The sequence below is a fragment of the Megascapheus bottae genome, chromosome 20 (genome assembly GCF_031878675.1).
Source record: "Megascapheus bottae isolate mThoBot1 chromosome 20, mThoBot2.hap1, whole genome shotgun sequence".
NCBI lineage: Eukaryota > Metazoa > Chordata > Mammalia > Rodentia > Geomyidae > Megascapheus > Megascapheus bottae.
The window spans coordinates 43,155,893-43,181,048 of NC_143528.1; the positions used below are offsets into that span (position 1 = coordinate 43,155,893).

The following is a 25,156-nucleotide window of genomic DNA, read 5'->3' on the forward strand; positions in this document are numbered from 1 at the left end:
GCTCAAGTAGGAAAGCACTTATCTACCAAAAATAAGGCCCTGCCCAAAGAATGTAGGAAACTTCCCAAGGCCACAAAAACATTTTAAATGGTGTGTGAGTTCATTGACATAAATATACAAAACATACTTCTCAAATTGCAAATCATATCAGAAAAAAATAAAATTATACCACTAAGGTATTCATTTGTGCAACAATAATGAACAAAATGAACCAATATATTTTCTGTGCCCAACAATAAGTCAGATGATACTTGAATGCATAATGAAGTCCAAAGAAGTAGTTCCAGTCTTGATCAAAGAAAGCTACTGATGGCCTTTTTGCAAATATCTGTGACCATACAAAGATCCACCCAACAAGCTCAGAATGCCTAAGTGACATCTGCCATCATTTAAGGGTACAAAACCACTGTCTGAGATGCTACATTTAAAATACTCTTTTTTTTTTTTTGTCAGTCCTGGGGCTTGAACTCAGGGCCTGTACATCATCCCTAGCCTTTCTCAAGGCTAGGGCTCTCCTACTTACTTATGCCACCACACCACTTGCGGGTTTTTCTGTGTATGTGGTACCAAGGAACAGAACTCAAGGTTTCATGTATGCTTGGCAAGCACTCTACCAAGGAGCCATGCTCCTAGCCCCAAACACTTTTGATTTTGTTCAGTTTACTGAAGTGGATAAAGAATAAACTTGTGAAGGTGAGCACTGGTGGCTCATTCCTGTACTCTTAGCTATATGCAGGAGGCTGAGATCTGAGTATCAAAGTTTGAAGCCAGCCCAAGCAGGAAAAGTCCTTGAGGCTCTTATCTCCAATTTACCACCAAAAAGCCAGAAATGGAGTTGTCACTCAAATGGTAGAGCTATCCTTACGCAAAGAAGCTCATCCAGGCCTTGAGTACAAGCCCCATGAGAGACAAGCACACACACACACACACACACACACACACACACACACACACACACACACACCCCAAAAATAAACCCCAACAAAAACAAATAACAACCAACTTATAGCTGTAAGATGCTTGCCATCTTATCGACATCTGTCAATAAATGGAAAATAAAGCATAATACAACTTCTCCTAAACTAGCTCATACATACACATGCACAAATGCACATATGCATGCACACAAAACAGCATGCCCTTACCATACCACAAATACGCAGGTAGACAAATGCGCACACAGTTCTTCTAGGCAATGACTTGATAGGCGAAACTATGTGAGGATCCTGCAGTGCCACCTAGTGGCCAAGAGTATTTTCCAGAGGAAACAGTTAAGTACATTGCTCAGGAAGACATGAACTAAGGAATGTTCTTCTTTTTACAAAACTTTGACACAAACAAACCCTTCTTAGACACCCAAAAGTTTGATGTCATTTTAAAACCACAAACCAGTGGCTCTCACACGTGTAATCCTAGTTACTCAAGAGACTGAAATATGAGGATCACAGTTGGGAGCCAGCCCAGGCAAGAAGGACTATGAGACTCTTATCTCCAATAAACCACTCAGAAAAAGCCAGATGTGAAGCAATGGGTCAGGTAGTAAGTAGGGTGCTAGCCTTGAGTAAAAGAAGCTCCTACTTGTCTTCTTAGCTACTCAGGAGGCTGAGATCAGAGAATCACAATCCGAAGCCAGCCTGGGCAAGAAAATCCATGAGATTCTTACCTCTGATTAACTACGGGAAAACTGGAAGTGGAATTGTGGCTCAAAGCTTTGAGCAAAAGAGCTCAGGGAAAGCACCAGGCTCTGACTTCAAGCCCCAGGAGTGGCACAGGGCAAAAAAAAGAAAAAAAAAGTACCAGTGTGGCTGGAGTTAGTAAACTTCAGGCCCAGAAGCCAGAAAGCCACAGCCCCTGAGCATTATTTACCTGACCTTGGCTGGTTCTCAGTAGCAGGATGAACATAGAATTTTCACCTTAAAATGACAACTACATCCCATGGCCAAATCCAAACATTATTTTTCTGAAATTCAGTTCTTAGACACTGTTCCAAGGCTCCTGAGTCACAAGCCTTCAAATTGAGGAAAGACAATTTAAAATATGAAACTGAAATCAGTCTCCTAGATTCCACAGCTACTGCTAGCAGGTGGAGCTGGTACTAAGTACCAAGTACTTAGGAATTACTAAACAATTCTACTCTAGGTTCTCTGAACCTCATCACATCATGTGTGCAATACTATGGATACTCTAAACTACTCCCATTCATCTATGCTTTTTTTTTTTTTTTGCCAGTCCTGGGCATGAACTCAGGGCCTGAGCACTGTCCTTGGGCTTTCTCAAGGCTAGCGCTCTACCACTTGAGCCTCAGCACCACTTCTGGCTTTTTTTTCCCTACATATGTGATACTGAGGAATCGAACCCCAGTCTTCATGCATGCTAGGCAAGCACTCTACCACTAGGCCAAACTCCCGGTCCCTCATCTATGCTTTTTTGTATTAATTTCAAATTAATACAATACTCTTCAATACTATTGAATAGTTAGCAACTTCTAGGTATCCTTTTTAACCTCTTTAAACTCAGACCTTGCACTTGGCCTTTTATGTAGTTTTCCTTGTGTCTTTCTGTTGTCTGAATCTATTTTCCTATATAGCTCACCTATGTATCCATCCATAATCTGATCTGTCTGTCTACCTATCCATCAATACACCTCTCACTATCAGCCAACTGTATATATACCTATTTAAACATCTATCAATCTATCTTACTACCTATAACTTGTACCATACTCATCCATGTCAAGAAGATCTAAAATCCCCATTAAAAATCTATTTCTACCCTGAAGTTCTATAACTCTGTGATATGTCCTTAGCCCTACATTTTTCCTTTCACCTAAATAAATGGAGACTGATTTTCCCCTTTGCTACCAACTGTTGAACTGTTAAGAAACACATTATGTTCAGATAATTTCATTACTTAAAATCTGCCTTTCTTATCTCAGCCACGGGTAATTAAATACACACTTCATACGTATCGACATTCTAAGTGATTGCATCAATACAAACTGCCACAAAATGTAAGTTTACATATTTCTCACAATTACACTGGGGAGTGATATTCAAAATACTTAAGAACAAAAATGGCCTGAGCTAGTTAAGACATAGTTAAGACAACATCCCCCCACCTACTCCTCTGTGCCCATGAGTATAACTTTTTTGTTTCTTGGTTTTTTGTTGGTCGCCTGCTGGAACTCTGGGCCAGGATGCTGTCCCTGAGCTCTTCAGCTCAAGGCTACCACCCTACCCCTGGCCACAGTGCCACTTCCGGTTTTCTACTGGTTAATTGGAGATGAGAGTCTCATGATCTTTAATGTCTGGGCTGGCTTTGAACCTCGATCCTCAGATCTCAGCCTCCTGAGTAGCTAGGATTATAGGTGTGAGCCACTGTACCCGGTTATGAGTAACTTTTGAATTGGTAAAACATGGGCAGACAGCAGTGACCTTGTAGGTGTTGGATAGAGTTTGGGACAACATATGTAGCAAGAAAACCTCCTAATGTTTTAAAACGCATGCTACACTGATACAGAGTACCTGAATGTTAGGTGACCATACCTGTTGTTGAGACAAGCCTTCAGGCATTGGAGTCAGGATAGCCTCTGGGTGCTTACAGTCAACCTCTATAAACAAATTTTGCTCTTCTTCAAGATAAGATCTGTGATCTTCAAGGGGAAAACAAAGTCAACATGTACATGTTTCATGATATTCCATATTTATAACATCAACAGAAGAGCTACCAAATAAATCTTTTTGTGAAGAAACTTTTAATTTTATAAGCTTATTCTCTGCTCAGCTATTATTAAATAGAAATCTTACCAACTCAACAAAATACCTTCCTACAAGGTAAATATGGCAACATCTTCAAATATAATGTCAAAAGGCAGAAATATCATTGGATTGATAGCAAAAAAACAAGAATATTTCTGTTTCCTACCCTGCATACCACCACCAGCAGACACAAAGACTTCAGCTAGGAATATGTGAGAAAAAAAATAACTGGAAAAAACTCAGATGGGATCTCATACAACATTTGTCTCTGCCTCTCATTGGAAGTATGAAAAAGAAGAATTTTCCAAAATCCAGTAAGTTAGTTCTCGGGTACAGAAACTGGAGTTTTGCCAAGTCAAAGCTCTAGAGGTGCAGTCATGGACCATGGTGTCATAAAATCATACCAGATTCCTTGCTTGGAGAGTAGGCCTGGCCACAGGGTACTATTTAAAGAGTTTCCAGGTAATTCTGGAACATCCAGGACCCAGAGCATCAGCCTTGTCTCAGCCGCTCATGAGGTGAGGGTAGAAAGAGACTTGACTGTCAGGTTGCAGTACCTCTCCAGGTGACCAGAGACGACTCAAGCCAGAGGCTTGCCTGCAGTGGGGCCCAGGTGAAGACTGGGGCAAGGGCTCACAACGGGCATTTCTGACTGGCTCCCAGAGTCCAGGATCTTCTCAGTGGTACTGCGGCTAAAGGCAGACTTTATTCTGCACTAGGGACCCACAGAATGTGGCCCCAGATCCCAGCTGTTCTCATGCAGTACCCACATGTCAATTAGAAAGCATACTTCTGTCTCCCTCACCAAGGAAATGCTCTGGGATCCCAATAGCCTCCACCAATGCTGAGGATGTTATCAGCATCAGAAAGTTAAAGGGTCCAATTTAGGTTTGGCTCCAGTGACAGTGTTCCCAGGCCATCCCCCCGCAGAAACCCAGGATTTTCTGCAGACAGATATTACCTGCACAGGACATGTACAGCAGAAACAAGAAATGAGCTTTTGCAGATACCAGATGGACCTGCAATTCTCACAAATGGATGCTAACACAGAGGTGCAAGGAGATTCAATACACTTCCTCCAACTTAACTGACCCTGCATCTACAGCTTGTCAACAACGTCCAGCATCCCCAGAAAGTTTCACATGCGAGAGCAGCACAGGTCTACCATCTCTCTTAGTGAAATTTAGGATGGCTTGACCATCCGCTCCCATTACAGATCCTCCAGTGAAAAGATTTCTAAAACCTGTTAGATGATCATTTCCTGACTTAGGATCCTAGTCCTGGCAGACAGCCGAGAGATACAGAGAACTGACACATAGGCAATGTCACCCACAGGCCTGATTTAAGGTGGGTGAAGTGGCTATGAATCCAGGCTGACCAGGGTCAGCACTTGAAGGGCTACAGGGTAAGGCCCAAGGACCAGGCTGGGATACTGTCTATCCTCTGCTGAGTGGAGATGGAAGGAGTCAGCTGCCTGTGAGAACTCCTTTAATTTTCTACTTATACTGGTCAATCTGCTAGTGAATTCTCACAGCTTCTTGGGGGCCCTTAGACAAGTGACTACCCAGAAACCCAGGCCACAGAGGTGGGGCTAGCCCCTCCCCACCCTTCCCACCACTCAGATGAAAACCCTCCATCCCCAGCAGGAGCCACAACAAAGGAGGCTCATGTCAAGCAAATGAACGCAGACCTTGAGGAGTAAAAGACTTGGTCCTGATGAATGAGCGGCCTCTCTTCACAGCAGCTTTGGTTTTCTCAAGCCCATCTCTGGTGCCCTCCTTGGCTGCCTTCATTAGCTTTTGCATCTGCAAAACAAAGGGAATCAAGTGAAAAGTGTGCTCCGTAAGATTCTACTTGTCAGGGCTGGGAATGTGGCTTAGTAGCCTAGCATGCATGAAGCCCCCTGGGTTCAATTCCTCAATACCACATAAACAGAAAAAGCCAGAAGTGGCACTGTGACTCAAGTGGTAGAGTGCTAGCCTTGGGCAGAGAGGCTCAAGGAGGGAGCCCAGTCTCTCAGTTCAAGCCCTAGGGCCAGCAAAAAAAAAAAAAAAAAAAAAAAAAAAGATTCAACTTGTCTCAAATCTATTCATTTTAGAAGAACACTGCCAAGTAGTCTGAGCTTAAAACACTACCTGAAATTGGCTTTTAGACTCCAGAGGCTTTCATGGTTGTTTTGTTTTCATTTTGATTGTTTGTAAACAAAGTTTCTTGCCACATGTTCAAGTCTTTATCATAACCACAAACACGGCGAGTCTTGTAGGGTAACTGGCATCAAGTGTACAATGTCACACAGCAAAGTGACTAACTGTAGAGTCCCAGCACTGACAGAGCTCTGAATGTTCTTAGTATCCATGCCCCCAACATGTCCCAGGCACAGCATGATCACCAGAGCCAGCCCAGAACACAGGGGCTACAGGCAAGATGAATCAGGTGGCTGTAGAGCACACAGAATCGAGCATGCGCCAACTACCACCACTCCTCAGAGGTAGGCCATGAAGAACACATCTCACAGGATGGGAGCTCATTGACCTCGGGCCCTTCAGCTGGATACTCACGAGTGCATGACACTGGAGAGCTTCAGCTAGCACATTATATTTCTTATCCTTAAAAACTTGACACCTGAGGGCCGGGACTTTGGCCTAGTGGTAGAGTGCTTGTCTAACATGCACGAAGCCTCAGGTTCAATTCCTTGGCACCACATCCATAGAAAAAAGCCAGAAGTTGTGCTGTAGCTCAAGTGGTAGAGTACTAGCCTTGAGAAAAAAAAGTCCAAGGACAGCGCTCCAGCCATGAATTCAAGCCACAGGACTGGCAAAAAAAAAAAAAAAAAAAAAACCTTGACACCTGCGGTGTTGGCAGGTGGGCGGAGTTGTCTTCTTTCAGAGAAAATCCAAATGGTCTATTTAGAGATGCAACGCCTTCCCACATGGAACTCAAAGAGCGCACCCTGACACCATGGGCTCCAGCTTTGGCCTCCTCACCTCGGACAGATGGTCCAGCTCCGACGTTCCTCACTCTCACCCTGACCATTCCTCTGTCCTTACGTCCCAGTGCCTACATATCACCGCAACGGAACCAAGGTTCAACTTAAAGTGAATTCCAGCACCGAGTCTTGCATGGGTATCTACGTTCTTCCCCACCTCCAGCATCGGCGCCGTGCGTGGACCTTCTCTTCCTCAACATCAAGAGCGGCAGAGCCCTTTCCACCATCCATCAGCCTGCCACCAGGCCTCCACTTCTAACGCACGCTGAGCATCTCCTTCTCGTGGGCAGGTATCCAGTTCACTTCCGCCTACCATCTTCTAGGTCTGCCCGTATTCTAACCCAGGCCTGGGCAGCTACATGGCCCAATCCGACCTTGTGACAGAAGACTGCAGATTCAAGCCACAAGCCCCGCATCCAAGTGAGTCTGTGCCAACCAGAGGACTGCAGACTCAGGCCAGAAGCCCCACTTCCACATGAGCCAACCCAATCAGGGCTGGAGACTCAGGTGAGACCATGACAATCGGAGGACTTCAGACTTCGGGCCGCACGGGATGCCAGCAGACACTGCATCCATGGAATGGCCGCCTAGGCCTCGTCCTGATGAAGGTTGTCGTCTGTCTATCTAGCCCAGTCCTGAACCTAGTCTTTCTCTTCTCTTGCTCTAGCGTAGGACCAGGCCCCTTTGGCCTTGTCGTTGGTTTCCACTGTTACATTTCCAAGCTGGGATGAGCTGGCCTCTTTTTTTATTATTATTTATTTTTATTTTTGTTGTCAGGGTAACGTATAGGGGTTACAGTTACATTCGCCAGGTAGTAAGTGCATTACGTCTCACACATTGATGCCCCCTCTCATGTTTTTGTCCCCATTTCCCTCCCCCATCTCCACCCCTTCCCGATCATCTTGTTTTCCCCCTTCCCTTTCCTATTTCAAATAAAGGAATAAATGTATATACAATATACCAGGTAACAAAGTAAATACAGTAACAATATGAGATTAACTATAAAGGGGGAAAAAAGAGAAGAGAAATAACATAGTACATTAAGAACAACAACCACACAAGATAAAAGCTCTTGTTTCCATGTCCTAGAGATCTTTTCATTTAGTCTCATCCTAGATGACCTCATGCACCTAGGTTTTGAGCTACTGTAATCCTCTGCTAGAGTACAAATCTAGACTGCTAGATGTGTACTAATTATGACAAATGAGGGAAACCATTGAGCCTAAGTTCCTTTGAGTCTGGCTCACTTCACTTAATATGATTTTTTTCTAAGTCTTTCCATTTCCTAACAAATGGGGCGATGTCATTCTTTCTGACAGCAGCATAGAATTCCATTGTGTACAAATACCACATCTTCTTGGTCCACCCATCAACTGAGGGGCATCTGGGTTGGTTCCACACCTTTGCTATGGTAAATAGTGCTGCAATGAACATCATTGTGCTAGTGGCTTTAGTATGCCCTTGTTTCTGGACATTTGGGTAAATGTTACCTCACATCAAGGGACAGACAGACAAGATTAAGGTCAAAATTACCTGGCAGTGTCCTTTTAAACCTTTTTAAATGTGTGTGCTTTAAACCCTTTGAATACACATCTTCAGAAACTCATTTTTACAACATTCAAACCCAGCAATTCTCAAACATTTTAGCCTAGGAGTCCTCTGTAGTCTTAAAAATCATATTATATGCTGGGGATCAAGCCCAGGCCTCATGCATGCCAAGCACATGCCCCACCTCTTACACGTCGTTCCACCCCTGAGGATTAGTTTGTATCAGCTTTACGGATCTATATAGGTCTATTAACCAATTTTATTAATAGATAATTTCTCAGTTAAAATAGAACTTTTTAAATTTTTAATTAATATTCATTTGAAGAATAATCGGTAAGATGTTAAATAACAGAGTTATTTTCAAAACAAAAACCAATGCTGCTGTTGTGCATTTTTAGAACTCTCTGACACAGTGGGGTTCTGCACTGCACAGGCTGTGATATCACACACCATCCTGTTCTGGAAAATGGGAATTACTGGCTCAGAGTCTGTATGAACTCCAAAAGCACCTCGGTGGATCCGAGACCCCTGGCTGCACTTTAAGAACCACTGTTCCAGCACAAGTGACCAACACAGCCGCCTGCCACTGTTCTGAGTGGCCTGCTGTGCGCAGGCGTTTGAACACACAGGGCAGACCCCACACTACCTTCCGCTCCCGCCTTCGCCTTGGCCTCCGCACCTCCACGGCTCCCACCGTGCTGGCCATCAAGCCTCTCATCTTTTCCTCACAGTGCGCCTTTAAGCGGGTTAGGTCATGAGAGAGCTAAAGTACAAAGAGACAAAAGCGTTTCAAAACGCGCCCTTCTGGGTATCCAGAGGCAGTCGTACATGAGTGACAGTGGCCCTACTGGCTGGATTCTTGGGGCCCTGGCAATAGAGCACCCGTGGCCAACCCCATCAATCCAAGGTAAGTGCACACAGCCACATGCTCTCCAGCCCAAGGCCAAGGCCAAGCAAATAAACAGCCAGAAACCTCTGTGTGGGATCACTATGTGCCATGCAGATGAGATCAGGATTTCTAACGCCCAAAACACACTTGAGATTCTTATGTCAGCTTCTTGGGAAGACAGCTATTTTCAGGAGTGCAGCTTCTCTAGGGAAGGATAATCTCTAAAATGACATGGCTCCCTGTCCTAAAGACAGGCATCTGAGTGGCTCAACACCAACAACAGGCAGCTGAATGGCTGACACCCTCTCCCAATGACAAGCAGCTAAGTGATGTGACAGCCTCCTGAGTGACATGACACCTGCTCTTAATGACAGGCTGGCTAAGGTTTCCTGGGCCATCTTTCCCACAGCTACCTCTGTCTTAGCTGCGCACAACCAGGCCCACCTTCCCCCTCACATCAACCACAACACGAGCATTCTGAACAGCATTTAATTACAGCCTAACTTGTTCACGCCCCACCGTGTACATGCCCCACCAGGTACACACTTCTCCATATACGACCCCAACCTCCTCCTCACAAACGCCTCTGGTTCTAGTCTCTGCACATTGACATGCTACTTTTCCCAGCAAGGAGTGGCTGTTGAGGCATATGACCTTGTCACTGGCATTTGGAGGCCTGACCCTGATGGAGTATACAGGTCCACTGTGAGGACAAGGAGGGCTTGTTTGTAGCCTAGCCCCACCCTTAGTCCTGAAGATTGTCTCAACACAGTACCTGGCCACCCAAGATGTTCTGTGCAGAAGAACTCCTTAAGGGCCTTTGAGTATCCGGAGTGCCAGACACTGTCAAGTCTTGGTTACTAGCACTGCTAACTACAACTGTAGTTTAAATCCCTGAAAAGGTCTACACATGTGGCTCATGCCTATAATCCTAGATTCTCAGAAGGCCAAGATCTGAGGGTCGCAGTTCAAAGCCAGCACAGACAGATGAATTTGAAAGACTCTTATTTCCAACTAGCCAGCAAACCAAGAAGTGTGGCTCAAGTGGTAAAGTGCCAGCTAAGAGTGAAAAAGCCAAGTAATGCCCAGAGTTCAAGCCCTAGTACCAGTTCATCTACACATAAACCTACGTTCCAGAAAAGGCCTGTTTATAACACTGAGATGTTGCACTCATCACTGTGAACTGGTAGCTGCTTCTTGAGTATCATAAAGTGACTTCAGAGATTATGAAGCTTCTAAACAACCTGCAACAGGTTGTCCACTACAGCGACATAGAAACTAGGTCAAAAGCAGCTTCTGCTTCCTGAGAACCAGTAGGAGGTAGGTGGGGAAAACTAGTTATGGCCGTCTATCAAGCAAGAAGCATTGACTCTGACTGACCATCTCAGACCATAAGCCAGCGCCACAGAAAGTACCCAATCACTGCTGTGAGCACCCCTGAGAGAACCAATGGATTCTTCTGTACACAGAAGAAACCCACCAACAGAACGCCACCTGGAGGACTCCTTGCATGACCCACCCCAATGAACCAGCACCAGGCCAGTCCTGTACCACCCAGACTAGAATTCACCCTTCAAGGCTCTGCTTTCCTCCCTGGATCCTTATCTCACAAGTTTTCCACCAAAGCAAGAGAAAAGTTCCCTACAGGAAAAGATAATCCTGGGATGGCCAAGGATCTGTGTGCTTCAGCATCATTTCTCAAGCCCTGCTATTTTCCTACATTCCTTTTCTTGTGTAGAGCTCAAATTTAGGACATTACGTGAAAAACCTGTACCTTGCAGACAGCAACTGCACCTGCTCCTCAGCATTCTGAATGGTCACCTGTCTTCTGACATTGTCTGAGGAGGAGTCTACATTCAGACTTCTAAGTGATTTGGGTTACAAAAATCTAACCTCCTAATATTCCATGATTATACGAGGTAAAATAAGATGCATCCTTTCCTTTGTTAATATGTTACCACATTTCAGACTTTTCAATGTATTAGAATTTTTTAAATTCGTGAAAACCAAAGCCACATTTCACCAGCCCATTTCCAAATTAACAGAACACTTGCCCTCAGAACATACAGACCAAAAACGTACTTGCTTTTTGTGGCTGCTGCGCAGGAAAGATCTGGGAATCCCATTCTTACACTCCGAGTCACTCTGTTCTTCATAGCTTTCAAATTCACTTGAACTCCATCCATATTCCAAAGAACTGTTTCCACCGTCATCTCCGTTCTCCACATCATCATAAATCATTTCATCTAAATGCACATACCAAGAGAAAGGGAAAATAAAAACACAGTTCACTAGCATGCTGCCTGTTTGAGGAACGACATGGCTAGCGTTCAGGCATGCTTCTTGGAAAGGTAAGGTGCTTAGGAACAGGCCTAGGCACTGTCCCTGAGCTCTTTTGCTCAAGGTTAGTGCTCTACCGCTTCGAGCCAGTGCCACTTCTGCTTTTCTGGTGGTTTTCATTAGAGACTAAGAGTCTCACAGATTCCTGCCTGGACTGGCTTTGACCTGCAATCCTCAGCCTCCTGAGTAGCCAGGATGACACGCCTGAGCCTCCAGCAGCCTCCCTCCCTATTTCTTACCTCTTTGGTCTTTTTTTTTTTTTTTGCCAGTCCTGGGACTTGAACTTAGGGCCTGAGCACTATCCTAAACCAAGGATCACAGGCACACCGAGTGCTTTGTACCCAGGGACCGCAAGTACACATTGGGTGCTCTGCAAACAGGGAGCACACATACATGCTGGGCGCTCTACATGCAGGGACCATATGTACACATGAGGCACTATGAATCTAGGGACAACGTGTACACACTGGGCGCTCTGCATGCAGAGACCACGTGTACAAAGTAGGCACTCTGCATGAAGCGACGTGTACACAGTAGGTGCTCTGTATGTAGGGACCACGTGTACACACTGGGCACTCTGAATCTAGGGATCACATGTACACACTGGGCACTCTGCAAGCAGGAACCATGTGTACACATGGAGCACTCTGAATCTAGGGACCACATGTACACAGTAGGCGCTCTGCAAGCAGGAACCATGTGTACACATGGGGCACTCTGAATCTAGGGACCACATGTACACACTGGGTGCTCTGCATGCAGGGACCACGTGTACACAGTAGGTGCTCTGTACGTAGGGACCACGTGTACACAGTAGGTGCTCTGCAGGCAAGGATCATGTGTACACAGTGGGCTCTCTGCTCGCAGAAGGATAAACTGCCATATTCTGTCTCCTAACAGACAATATCAAATGAGACCAAACCTGGTTCAGAATCCGAATTTTCCCTTGGAACATCATCATAAATTGCTTCCTCTGGATCTGCAATAAATAAGAGGAAAGTTAAAAAAAAAAAAAAGCTGATGAGAACTGACCAAGTAGTCTAAACTTCACAGGGCTGGGTTCCTGTGACTATAACTATCCAGAACCTCACTAAAGCATGAGCAGGACATTTTGATCAGAACTAAATTCTGCCTGGCATAAAGGATGTAATGTGTCACCAGCAGCTTGTGATTTCAGGTCAATCTGTGCTATGACTTCGTTCAATTACATATCTCTATATGGCACTCTTACAGCAATTTTTTTGAGGGAATTTGGTCTTGAGCTCAGAGTTTCATGTCGATTAGGCAAGCACTCAAACCCTCGAACCATATCCTGACCCTTTTCTTGCTCTGGTTATTTTCTGGGAGTACCTTGCTTTCAGAACTACGCCAGCCTGGGTCACAATCCATTTATTCATGACTCTTGTCATAGCTGGGATGCCATGTAAGCACCACTACATCCAGTATTTGTTGACATGAGATCTTATAACCTTCTTAATTAGGTTGTCCTTGAACTTCAATCTTCCTGATCTAAGGTAGAATGGTGTGAGCCATTGAGCCTGGCTACAAACATTTTTAAAGTTTGTGAGATTCATTTGTGCTGCTATGACAAAATCCACAGGTGACAATTTCAGGAATAAGGAGACTAAGATGAACCAGTGGCTCGTGATCTTCACACCAAGTAGGCAGTGGCTGCAGTACTGCAATATTCACACCCAGAAGAGGAGAACAGCCTAAGCTACATGGCACAAAAACAGTCAATGCAGGACAGACAGTTTGTATTCAGCAAAAGTGTTCAGTTTTCTTTCAAGGGTCTGCAAGCAATATAGCATTCACTGCATGCAATGACATTAGAGCAGCAAAGCATTTGAACTTGATTTTATAAGAATTACATGCTTCACATGGAAATGTTTGTGTTTGGTTTTTTTAAAAACTATGTTTCTTGTCTTTTCTTTTTTGATACTAAGGATTGAACCCAGGACATTGCACTTGCTACAAAAGTGCTTTGCCACTAAGCTAGACCCCAGACCTCACATGGAAATGTTTTGTGAAACATTCATTTGTTATGTTGCCCACTCTGCAAAGAGACTATCCAAACCACGACACATTTCTACATTGAAGCAACAGGAAAATATCTAAATGCCAATTCGGAAAGAATTACCCAGAAATTAAAAAGGCAGGGAATTATAAAAGGCATAATTAGAAAGTTATCTTATGCCATGTGGTAGCTCACATTTGAGATCTCAGCTTCTCAGCAGGTGGAGATCAGGCCAGCACAGGCAAAAAGTTAGTAAGATCTAGGCACCAGTGCCTCACACCTGAAATCCTAGCTACTCGGGAGACTGAGATCTGAAGATTACAGTTCAAAGTTAGCCCTGGCATCCTTGAGCTGAAGAGCTCAGGGGGCACTGCTCAGGCCCAGAGTTCAAACCCCACAACTAACAACAACAAAGCAAGTAAGATCTAAACAAACAAGGTGGATCTGGCATGCATGCCAATAGTTTCAGCTTATGTGGAAGGCCTATGTAGAAGCACAGACTGAGACCAGCTGAATGCAAAATATAGACCCATATCTGAAAAACAAAGCATAAAAGGACTAGAGGCATGGCTCAAGGGGAAGAGCCTAGCAAAAGTACAAGACTACTAAAAAAAGTTATAATTCTTTCTTTCCTTTTAAAAATAAAAAATAGGGGGCCAGGAGCATGGCCTAGTGGTAGGGTGGTTGCCTAGCATGCACGAACCACTGGGTTCGATTCCTCGGTACCACATACACTGAAAAAAAGCCAGAAGTGGTGCTGTGGCTCAAGTGGTAGAATGCTAGCCTTAAGAAAGCTGCTCAAGAACAGTGGTCAGGCCCTCAGGCCCTGAGTTCAAGCCTTAGGACTGGCAAAAGAAAAAGTTAATTAATTAAAAACTAAAAAATAGGCCAGGTGCGGTGGGTCACTCCTGTAATCCTAGCTACTCAGGAGGTGGAGATCTGAGGATTGTGGTTCAATGCCAGCCCAGGCACTAAAATCTGTGAGACTCTTATCTCTAATTAACCACCAGAAAACCAAAAGTAGCACTGTAGCTGAAGGGATAGAGTGGTAGCCTTGAGCTGAAGAGCTCAGGGACAGTGCCCAGGTCCAGAGTTCAAGTCCCACAACCGACTAAATAAATAAATAAATAAAATAAACTTAGCTAAGAATATCTCAGCTCTTAATCCACAGTAGAATCTAAATCTGATATGCCATTGGACTATGATCAGCTGAACCCACCCAGCTACTGCCATCAAAAACGATCCATAACAAAGTGTCTCATGAGGAACTGAAAGTCAGAAGCTATGCTGTCTCAGGAGACCAGCTGGCTATAGGATCCAGGTCAAAGCATTCATTCCCACTCTATACAATCTGCAATAAAACCAAATCTGTCCTAAAAAGAAACAATCAGAAAGCATATGGGCTCAGATGCAACACTGTGACTGGATGATGGGAGGCAAAATGGTGGCCTTAAAGTCTCAAGGAAATTTTTCACACATTAGCTTTAAAAAAAAATCATGAATTCTCAGCTTTTCAAGCTGACAGGACTGTAAGTGTGATTCACCAGCCCCTGTCTCACACATCGTTTTAATTAATACTTTAATGATGTGACTATGTCTTAAAACTTCCAACCGGAACATGCTGCCACCTGCTGGCAAGGCCCATGGGAGTTCATGGGGACCCAGGGCTCTGGTGAAAGGTACTCACTCTCCATCCATGCGGTGTTGGCGGGGTCGGCTGCCCATTGCGCCAGGGCACTGCCCTCTCGATTGCCATGATCAGCACTACAAGGAAGCACAGGATGAAATGGGACCATCACTGGGTTGGCGAAGGGCCCCAGCCTATGCATGAATTCACAGATCCTGCCGGCTGTGTAGTTTCCCGGATACCGGCTATGTCTACAGAATCACAAGTACAAACTTTCATTTACGGCTCTGCCCACACGGGCTTGAGACTGCCTCCAAGCACAGCACCGTTGTCTGCTGCCGTGGCACGGTGTAAGCACTGCTGTGTCTGCACTGAAAAGTCTCCATTGTGTTCCCATCTGCTCTAATGTGGCACACGTGAGGCTAGGCTGGTGGTGCAAGGCTTGGGCCTTCTCTGCCTCCAGCACAGACTGGTAGGATGAGACACGAGGCTAAACTGGCCCACAGGGATGCAGTTACATCCAGACACAGATGCTGTACTAAGCAAAAGGAAGCTACCACAACACTTGAACAACTAGGCCAGATTCACTGGAGATCAGTTTGTGAGGACACAGTGTAGACTGCGGGATGCAGAGTGACTGGGCCCCACGATGCTGCATTCATCCTGCTGGGTCTCCCAGCCATGTGAAGGAACCCACGGGGAGGAAGAGACTGAACTAGGGTGCACACCAAGATCCAGGGACAGCTCTGAAGAACCCACACGGAAATTGGTCACGTGACACATATCAACGCTGCATGGCGAGGACACAGAACACTGCTAGGCACTTTGCTGCTGAAAGTTCTAAGGAACTGAGACATCTGAAAGAACTGGAATTCAAGAGGAAGGTCAGGTCTTGATAGAGTACAGCCACACGTCTGTGAGAGGAGACTATAATCCCCCACTCCACAGACAGCACAGAACTCCAAGCACTGTTCTCTCCTAACCAGTGGGCCAGAGGTGCACGCTGTGGGGCCTGCCTGGACAATCGCATGTCTCCTGTCCTGGGCAGGGTAGTTAAGAGCCAGCCTGTGAAATGTAAAAGTTAGGAATCCCACCATACTGTTGTGCTGAGGTGAAAGTGAAGAAGCAAAACCAAAGACAACACAACTACGGGAGGGGCTGCCAAAAGCCCAAAGGTATGCAATCCCCAGGGTGAACAGACCCCAGGGTGCATGGGCCCCGGAGTGGGCGGTCCGTGGAGTATGCGAGCGAGCCCTAAGGTGTGAGGGCACTGGGGTGTGTGGACCCCAGAGTGTGCAGGCCATGGGGTGTGCAGAGCCCTAGGTTCTCCACAGCTCTGCAGTTGCTGTGTGAGTGGTTAGGAAGCCATTCAACACTCAGGGATGGACCAGACGGAGAAAGGACAATTCCTGTACTTTTTAACTTTGAAATGACAACTGAACAAAAAGACACTTTAAAATGAAAAAACAATAAAATCTGGACAGTGTAATTTTTAATTGTTTCAAAGTGTTTCCATGTGGGTTTTTTGTTGTGGTGGTGGTGGTTTTTTTTTTTTTTTTTTGCCAGTCCTGGGCTTGAGCTCAGGGCCTGAGCACTGTCCTTGGACTTTCTCAAAGCTAGAGCTTTATCACTTGAGCCTCAGCACCACTTCTGGCATTTTTCTATGTATGTTGTACCGAGGAATTGAACCCCATCTTCGTGCATGCTAGGCAAGCACTCTACCACTAGGCCACACTCCCCACCCTGTTTCCACGTGTTTTAAAATTTCAAGTCTAGGTGCCAGTGAGTCACATTTACAATCCTAACTCCTTAGAAGGCTGGGATCTGGAAGATCATAGTTCTAGGTCAGCTTGGGCAGAAAAGCTCACCAGATTCCATTTCCAAAAGGATCAGCAAAAAGCAGAGCTGGAGGCATGGCTCAAGTGGCCCTGAGTGCAGTAATCCCAAAAAATTTCATTCTTAAAAAAAGCACTGAGCTTAACAGCAGATTGTACTGTACATCAGCAGACTGTATTTTATGTGAGAGACAGACAAAACTGGGGGGCAGGCTTGAACTCAGGGCCTGGGCACTGGACTTGAGCATTTTTGCTCAAGGGTAGCACTCTACTTCTTGAGCCACAGCTCCACTTCTTATCTCTTTTTCTTTTCTTTTCTTTTTTGGTGGTTAAATGGAAGTAATTCCTGCCCAGGCTGGCTTCAAACCATGATCCTCAGATCTCGGCATCCAAAGTAGCTATGACTGCAGGTGTAAAACATCGTGCCTGACCATCCTTTAAATTATGCGTAGAAGCACAGTTGCTAATAAAAGGTCATGGTGGATCTGCTTAGTGGTGTGCTTTGTGTTTCCACTGAGGGAAAATTCTTGGCAAGTGAATAACTCTCTCCCAAAATCCTACTTGTTTTCTGGAGCATTTTGTACCTAAAATATTACAATCCCAAACGACTATGGGCAAGATAGCAAGGAGGTATGGAAACAAAAGGATGTGGCTCCTATCACCTTGCCCTGAAAGTACCAAGGGCACACCTGGTAACCAAAGTACGTGGCGGAGGGGAGGTCACCACACCTGGGAGACCTGGGACAGGAGCACTGCCGCACTGGGAGGGCCGAGGAACCAACCCCATGAAGAAAGCCTGGATGGAGATGAGGGCATATCAAGTCCAAAGGTCTAGGAGGAAGACACAGATTCAGAAGACATTGTAGCACTAACAAATGAAGATACCTGGGTTCAGGCCCCTCCAAACTCACAGAAGTAACCTGTCCATCTTCTGTGACTTCTGGTGTTTCTGCTAAAAGAAAAGAAGTGATATTATCTTATGTCCAACAAAATGTTTATGCAGCTGACTTTTTATCCTTCAAATGGTTTCGTATTTCTTTTTGTCTTAAAAGGATTAACTGACAGATTTATGCTGATCTCCAAGGGAGAAATAAATCAATGTGACACAGCCAAACACCCAATCTCAGGCTCACAGACTATCTCAGGCATCCTTGGGTCTAACTGAGATTCCACTACTCACTGTTTACAGGTGCTGAGAACATGACAAAACCCCTTCTTCAGACTCTGTACATGCTTCATGGAGGTGGACAATGAGTGGTCAACCAATAGTCTGAGGAGTGGGTACTGCGAGGGAGGATAAAGGTGGGGCAGGAGACAACACTTTTTTGTGTGCCCTCAGATGGCCTCTATCCCTGATGGTGGCCCTCAGCACAGCACTGGAGCCACTGGGGGGTAAGAAGATGATTCTCATCCAACAGCTGGACACTAAGCTGCTCATAAAGAACTTTCAAAAACGAATTTGTTGCTCTGTGCTGGCGGCTTACGCCTATAACCCTAACTGTTTAGTAAGCTGAGGTCTGAGGATCGTGGTTAAAAGCCAGGTCTCCACTTAACTACCAGAAAACCCAAAGTGGAGCTGTGGCTCAAGTGATACAGGTACAGTGTTGAGGCATGTGGCAGGCAATCCCTAGTTGTGAGAAACATTCTTCACTAAAAAGAGCTATGCACAAGAACATCTCAGTTGCAGAACTGTAATTTATATTGATGTGAAATTTTGGTAAAGGTTTCTTTTCTTTCCAGTTTTGCCAGGCTCCCCTGGGTCATGCCTCACGCCTGGCATCCTAGCTACTCAGAAGACTGAGACCTGAGGATCACGGCTCAAAGCCAGCCCAAGCACAGAAATCCATGAGACTCATCTCCAATTAATCACTAGAAAACTGGAAGTGGCGCTGTGACTCAACGGGTAAGACAGCCTTGAGCTGAAGAGCTCAGGACAGCACCCAGGCCCAGAGTTCAAGTCCCACGACCAGGGGGGGGAAGCCTTGATTTTGATTTTTGAAGACAGGACATCATCATTCTTGGAGTAGATTTCTCCCATATTTCAGGTTATCCATAATATTTATCTTTTTCCACAATTCACTAAGATGCTCTTCTCTGGTAACACAGAGCAAGTTAGGGATCAGACTACAGAGTTCTTGTGGTCTTCTTAAAGAAGATACACTCATTTTAAAGGCAGTTGCTTATTCTTAATATTTTTAGTTATTTAAAATGATTAAACATTATTTAAAAATAATTTACTTAAAAAAAAAAAAAACTTGGGGGCTGGGAGTGTGGCCTAGTGTAGAGTGCTTGCCTAGCATGTATGAAGCCCTGGGTTCAATTCCTTGGTACCACATACATAGAAAAAGCTGGAAATGGTTCTATGGCTCAGGTTGTAGAGTGCTAGCCTTGAGAAAGCTCAAGGACAGTGGCTAGGCCCTTAGTTCAAGCCCCAGGACTGACAAAAGAAGATAAAAGTAACTCAGAATGACTTTAAAACAATTTCCTTTTATTTTAAACTGTCTATAAAAGCCAGTAATATAACTGTATGGTAATATACTCTACTGAAAATTCTAAACACGGGAACGTGCCTGTCTGCCTTGTGACCCTTTGAAGAGAGATGTGGGGGGAGGGGGAGGGGAGCTGCAGGGAATGGGTAGCTTAGGACAGTTGACCATATGACCATTCTCCAGAACAGGGACAAACTATCAGGGAGGTGGAAGAGCTGGTGAGCCCTGTGGTCAAGGCCATGTCCTCCCTGTTTCGCAGAGAGAACTTAGGAGGTCAGAAAACCGATGCTAAGCCTTTCTTAAACTGCGTTCCTGCCATCGAAGAATATTAGTATCAGGCCTTTTCCTGCTTGCAGACCAAACCCCTGCTGGTGAATAAGGAGGAGATTATACCCAGACTTCTGCAACCAGGGTGCCCAGCAGCATGCGAGGAAACGGATGTGTACCTTCCTCCTCCACAGACTCGGTGCGGATGATGACAGGGCTGGAATAGGCCGGCGGCAGCAGCAGAGGGAGGCTGGATGGGACGGCGTAGCCGCAGGGCACAGGCACTGAGTACCCACTGGGCACATGCAGGCCCACCCCTTCTTCTTCTACATGTGAATCTGGGGCGGACGGCTGGGCCTCCTGGAACGGTGTGATGTCAATGACAGAATATGGGTTCACTTTTGTAGGAACAGCAAGCATGGCAGGTCCCGCCACGGTGGCAGCCTCTGAGGTGGTTTCATCTTCACCTTCTGCAGGACAGAAGGTCACTTATTGACAGATATAAAGTGCATGGCCAACAGGTCCCTCACTACTACAGCCAGTTAGGGCTCAGGGGTTCCTGCTCTCTGTCAGCACAAGAAGCCCCGACATTCACAGACCAGTGCAGGGTGGAGCAGGGACCCACGGCACCTCTGGGCACAGGTGAGACAGACATTGCCTATCAGGTCTCAACACCTTTATCCAACGAGATGTGCGAGAGAGCCACGGATAGGCTATGCCAAGGCAGGAGAGAAGAAAAGCTAACACCACTTCAACCACAACCATGTCCAAGCAATTTACCTAGTTAGTAAGAACAAGCCTCAGCCCCACCTCTAGTTAATTCACCCCAAATGGCATAGAGACTTGAACATTCCATGCTACAATGACAAGGCAATTTTTATTAGGAAATAGCAAATATCTACAAAATATAAATAGGAATGTAGAGGGACAGGATTGGGAATTGTAGGAAAAAGTACAAATTGACAGAAGAAATTTTGTCAAAGCCAAGGTACATTGGCTCAGGTACATCACGGTAAGGCTGAGACACCGTGATGCCCGGCTCATCACGATGAAGCCATAACCCCCAGCCCCAGAAACCAGGAGCGTCAGCTAGGCAGGCAGAGGCAGCCAGGCACTAACTGCAGGCCTCCAAGAGCACCAGGCAGCATGGCCACCGGGCCTCACCTGCAAGGTCAACAGCTGCTCCTGTTTCTGCTCCTCCTGCCTCGGGGGTAGACGAGGCCTGCCGATCGGCTTCTGGAGCTTCATCTCCACTGTCAAAATCAAACTGTTCTCCCTCTTCCTCGTCATTGTTATTAGGGTCGTATTTCACTTCATTTTCTAAAGTTTAAGAAAATATTATAAACGATAAGGTTATTGTTTGTCGCTAACACTTTTGTACCTTTCTATACAAAAAAACAGAAAAGATGACACTGAGCCAAAAGCCCTCTCCAAGCCAGCGGGCAGCCTCCTGTTTCCCTTTTATTCACCCTACAACTCTCAGCTGGAAAGAAAACAAAAATAACAAAAGACAAGAAGGAAGAAAAGCAGGTTTTCACATTTGAACTAGGATTTGTAGGAGAATCACCTTCCAGCTTCCAGCAAACAGCTAGAGACATTCTGGAACCTAAAAGCAAGAAAGTAAGTACTATGGCATGGCTCAGGTGTGGACTGCCTACCTAGCAAACCCAGGCCCTGAGCTCAAAGACCGAGTATTGTATTAAAAAAAAAAAAAAACCAACCAAACAAACAAACAAAACTTGTTTAAGTGGTAGTAGCTATGCCACAGGCCTTAGGAACACAGCAAGCAGGCACTGAGGAATCAAACCCAGGTCTTTGTTCATGCTAGGCAAGCACTCTACCACTAGGCCAAACTCCCAGCTCCTCCCCCCCCCCGCCCGGCAATTATTTATTTTTATGAACTAACATGGTGTATATTCTGTGTAATGTTGTACATTCTGTATAATACTATGTACTCAAATTATTTGAGGGTCATTCTTTGAAAAAGTTGATTGAAGTGTGAACCCAGCTGCTTTTTAACTAATTAATTAATTTGTCAGTCATGGGGCTTGTACTCTGGGCCTGGGCGCTGTCTCTGAGCTCTTCAGCTCAAGGCTAGTGCTCTACCACTTGAGCCACAGAGCCACTTCTGGTTTTCTGGTAATTAAATGGAGATAAGAGTCTCACAGACTTTTGGGCTAGGGCTGGCTTTGAACCACGATCCTCAAATCTCAGCCTCCTGAGTAGGTAGGATTACAGGTGCGAGCTCCTGGCTCCTGGCTTTTTAATTTTTAATGTTCTCCCCAACATCTCAGCACTTCAAAGCACCTTAATAACATCTCCCATCATATACGTCACTATGGCTGAAAAGACCTGGGATTCACGGGAAAAGAGCTGGCCCAAAGCCACATGCAGAAAAAGAGACAGGAAGAGAGTCCTAGCCTGGTTTCTGGTCTTCATTCTTATCTTAACCCCAACAGATGGGCTGTCTGAGTGCTTACCTCATCCTGACGTCAGTGCCACACACTAGAATCTATTCACCTAAATGCTCTCCACATCATGACTATTGATGGCATCTTTCCACCCCTGATTTACTGAGGAAACATCTGTACCTACAGCTGCCACCTGTGATTCAGGCCCAACTTGTAAGGACAGGACAGGAGAATCAACACCACAGGCACCAAGGTCAGACCCTTCCATGCACTGCTTGCTAGGTCCTAGACACAGAGGAACCCGCAGACCTGTGCAGATCTCATGACTCCCTCTCCATAGCACTGGTACATACTCTGAGAACAAGGCCACATTTCTCAAGAGACACGGGAAAAGACCTACTAAAGAAGCATTGTGAATATGAACTACCTGCTCACGGCCAGGCAGAGACCAGTCTCCACAGGGCCTTTTGTCAGAGACCTAGCTCTGAGGAGGTAAAAATGGACCAAGGGTCCTTCAATTCACATAGCTTCTATCTACTAAGCAGATGGATAAGAAGTTCAGCATGTCCCTGTACTGCCCACAGGAGATGGAAGCAGAAGGGAAACAACATAAGCACCCCTCTGGGCACCAGGAGATTCAGTGACTCAAGACAGAACACTACCCTGCAGGCAGGGCTCAAGCCTGGATGCAGCCTCTAGTACAATCCCTCCCCCACACACACACCTCCCTTGAGCACCTCCCCTTCAGATGTGAGTCCAGTTGAACCTCCTGGGAAGCAGATGCTGGGCACAGATCAGCATGAGACACACAGATCTCCTAGTCACCCCAAGAGCTATGGAGCCACTCAAAGCTCACGTCCCCTCTAAACAACAAAGACAAGTACATCTTTCTCCTTAACTATCACCTCAACACTGCCACCATGGATCCTAGGACACTGGCAAGGAGGTAGAGTCCTACCTGTGGGAACTGGAGGGGGCAGCTCCCGCTGGTCCATACTCAGCCTGGGGAATGCTCTTGGGTTGGTCAGGGGACAGGAGCCGCCACCAGCAGGGGCACTGCCCTCTCCTTTCAGTGGACAAGACTTTCTAGCAATAACCCTGCAACAACAAAAGGTCAGTCACATATAGCTGTAAGTAAAGCACACTTATTGCAAATCCTAGTGAATTTCTCTGGAAATAATAGGAGCAAATGAAACAAAAGTTCTCAGAGCAGCCTGGATTTCACCTTGAATTATAGACAGAAGTTTGTTACCCCAGATGCATCTCAACCCCAAACCACTGAAATTCCTTGCTTAATTTCATACCATCTTCTAAGGGGAGAAATCAAAACATAAGTAAAATGCCTTTCCTTTCTTTTCTTTCAGTTAACACTGTCCGTGTGAGTATGTTTGTGTGTATGTGTGTGTATGTGTGTGCTGGTCCCGGGGGTTGGAATTAAGGGCTGAGTGCTATCCCCAAGTTATTTATTTGTTTGTTGGTCCTGGGGCTGGAACTCAGGGACTGGGTGCGGGCACTGTCCCTGAGCTCTTTTGCTCAAGGCTAATATTCAACCACTTTGAGCCATATCACCACTTCCATGGTAGAGTATTGGACTTAAGAGTCTCACAAACTGTTCTGCCTGGGCTGGCTTTGAACTGTGATCCTGAGATCTTAGCCTCATTGAGTAGCTAGGATTATAGGCGTGAGCCACTAGCTCACACCATGCCTGAGTTTTTCTTTTATTTTATTTTTGTTTTTACTCAAGGCTAACACTCTATCACTCGAGCCATAGCTCCACTTCCAGCTTTGGGGTAGTTAATTGAAGACAGAGTCTCAATGTACTTCCCTGCTTTGGGATAGCTTTGAACTTAAGCCCCTGGATCTCAGTCTCCTAAGTAGCCAGGATTACAGGTATAAGGTATCAGCATCAAGCAATACTTTTAACATAAAGACCATTTAACAAAAAGTTAGCTCCCTTTAGGCAAGCCCTTTTTCATATGCATATTTTTCTTTATTTCTCCTTTGTAAACTTTTTTCCCTACTGTATGAGAAAAACCAAGCTGAAAAACACAAAACACTAATAAATATGAGACTCTTAACTCAGGAGACTGTAATTCAGTTAACTGACTTTATTTTTTTTTGCCAGTCCTGGGGCTTGAACTCGCGGACTGGGCGCTGTCCTTGGGCTTTCTTCATGACTAGTGCTCTACCACTTAAGTCACAGCATCACTTTCGACGTTTTCTGTATATGTGGTACCAAGGAATCGGAACCCAGGGCTTCATGCATGCTAGACAAGCACAACCACGAGGATATGCTCCCGGCCCTCAATGCACTGACTTCTCAGACCACCCAATTCCCAACCTGTATTCTGTACAGACCCTACAGTACCACCCTGGGTTACATGGACCACACAACACCACACTGGATTCTGTGTGGACCAGACAATACCACCCTGGATTCTGCATGGAGCATACCCCACCACCTAAATTCTCTATGGTCAACACCACGCTGGATTCTGTGTGGACCAGACAATAGCACCCTGGATTACACCACAGTCCATGTAATACCCACCCTGACTGTGCCAGTGGGAGGGAAAGCGAACTGCTCAGGGCTCTTTTCCAGCTTTTGTTTCAGTATCAGATACCATGGACCTGATCTCCTGGGTGACACACCCCCACCCACCTCCTCCATTCCTCACTGGACACACACTCGTCAGGGAGAAAAAGTCACAGTTGCGTCAGAGGACAAAACTTGGGCCACTGCAGGCAATGGAAATAAGGGCCTAGCTCAGTGTGGTGATGAAGCACATGGACCCAGCTTCTCTGCCTATACCCACCACCCTGTCTGCAGTCTGCAAGCTTGGTGCTGCTCAAAGGTGTTAAACGAGGAGCAAAGGAGTTCATCTCCTCACAGCAGGAAATGTTATTTAGTTTTCAACACAAGGCAGGTATAGGTATGCTCTAACTATGACAAAGCAGTAACACAGGAGGAAGGCCTCCTTGGAGAACA

At 45.6% G+C, this 25,156-nt stretch overlaps 1 protein-coding gene across 6 annotated transcripts in view; it reads right to left on the reverse strand.

Annotated features, from left to right (window-relative positions):
- The window catches only part of Arhgef10 (Rho guanine nucleotide exchange factor 10), a 56,821-nt gene extending 33,556 nt beyond the window's left edge, over positions 1-23,265 (reverse strand). For 2 of the 6 annotated variants that reach the window (XM_090353707.1, XM_090353705.1), the window contains exons 1-10: positions 23,126-23,265; positions 20,921-21,076; positions 19,936-20,226; positions 17,886-17,952; positions 15,226-15,302; positions 12,444-12,500; positions 11,264-11,427; positions 8,939-9,055; positions 5,449-5,563; positions 3,546-3,652 (exon numbers count right to left, since the gene is read on the reverse strand). In XM_090353707.1, coding sequence (XP_090209833.1) covers positions 3,546-3,652; positions 5,449-5,563; positions 8,939-9,055; positions 11,264-11,427; positions 12,444-12,500; positions 15,226-15,302; positions 17,886-17,952; positions 19,936-20,226; positions 20,921-21,076; positions 23,126-23,162 — 1,188 coding nt within the window. In that variant the 5' untranslated portion in view covers positions 23,163-23,265. The remainder of the gene's footprint in view (positions 1-3,545; positions 3,653-5,448; positions 5,564-8,938; positions 9,056-11,263; positions 11,428-12,443; positions 12,501-15,225; positions 15,303-17,885; positions 17,953-19,935; positions 20,227-20,920; positions 21,077-23,125) is intronic. The other 4 variants (XM_090353709.1, XM_090353708.1, XM_090353706.1 and 1 more) reach the window with 3 other exon arrangements.
- Positions 23,266-25,156: the final 1,891 nt, after the last annotated feature.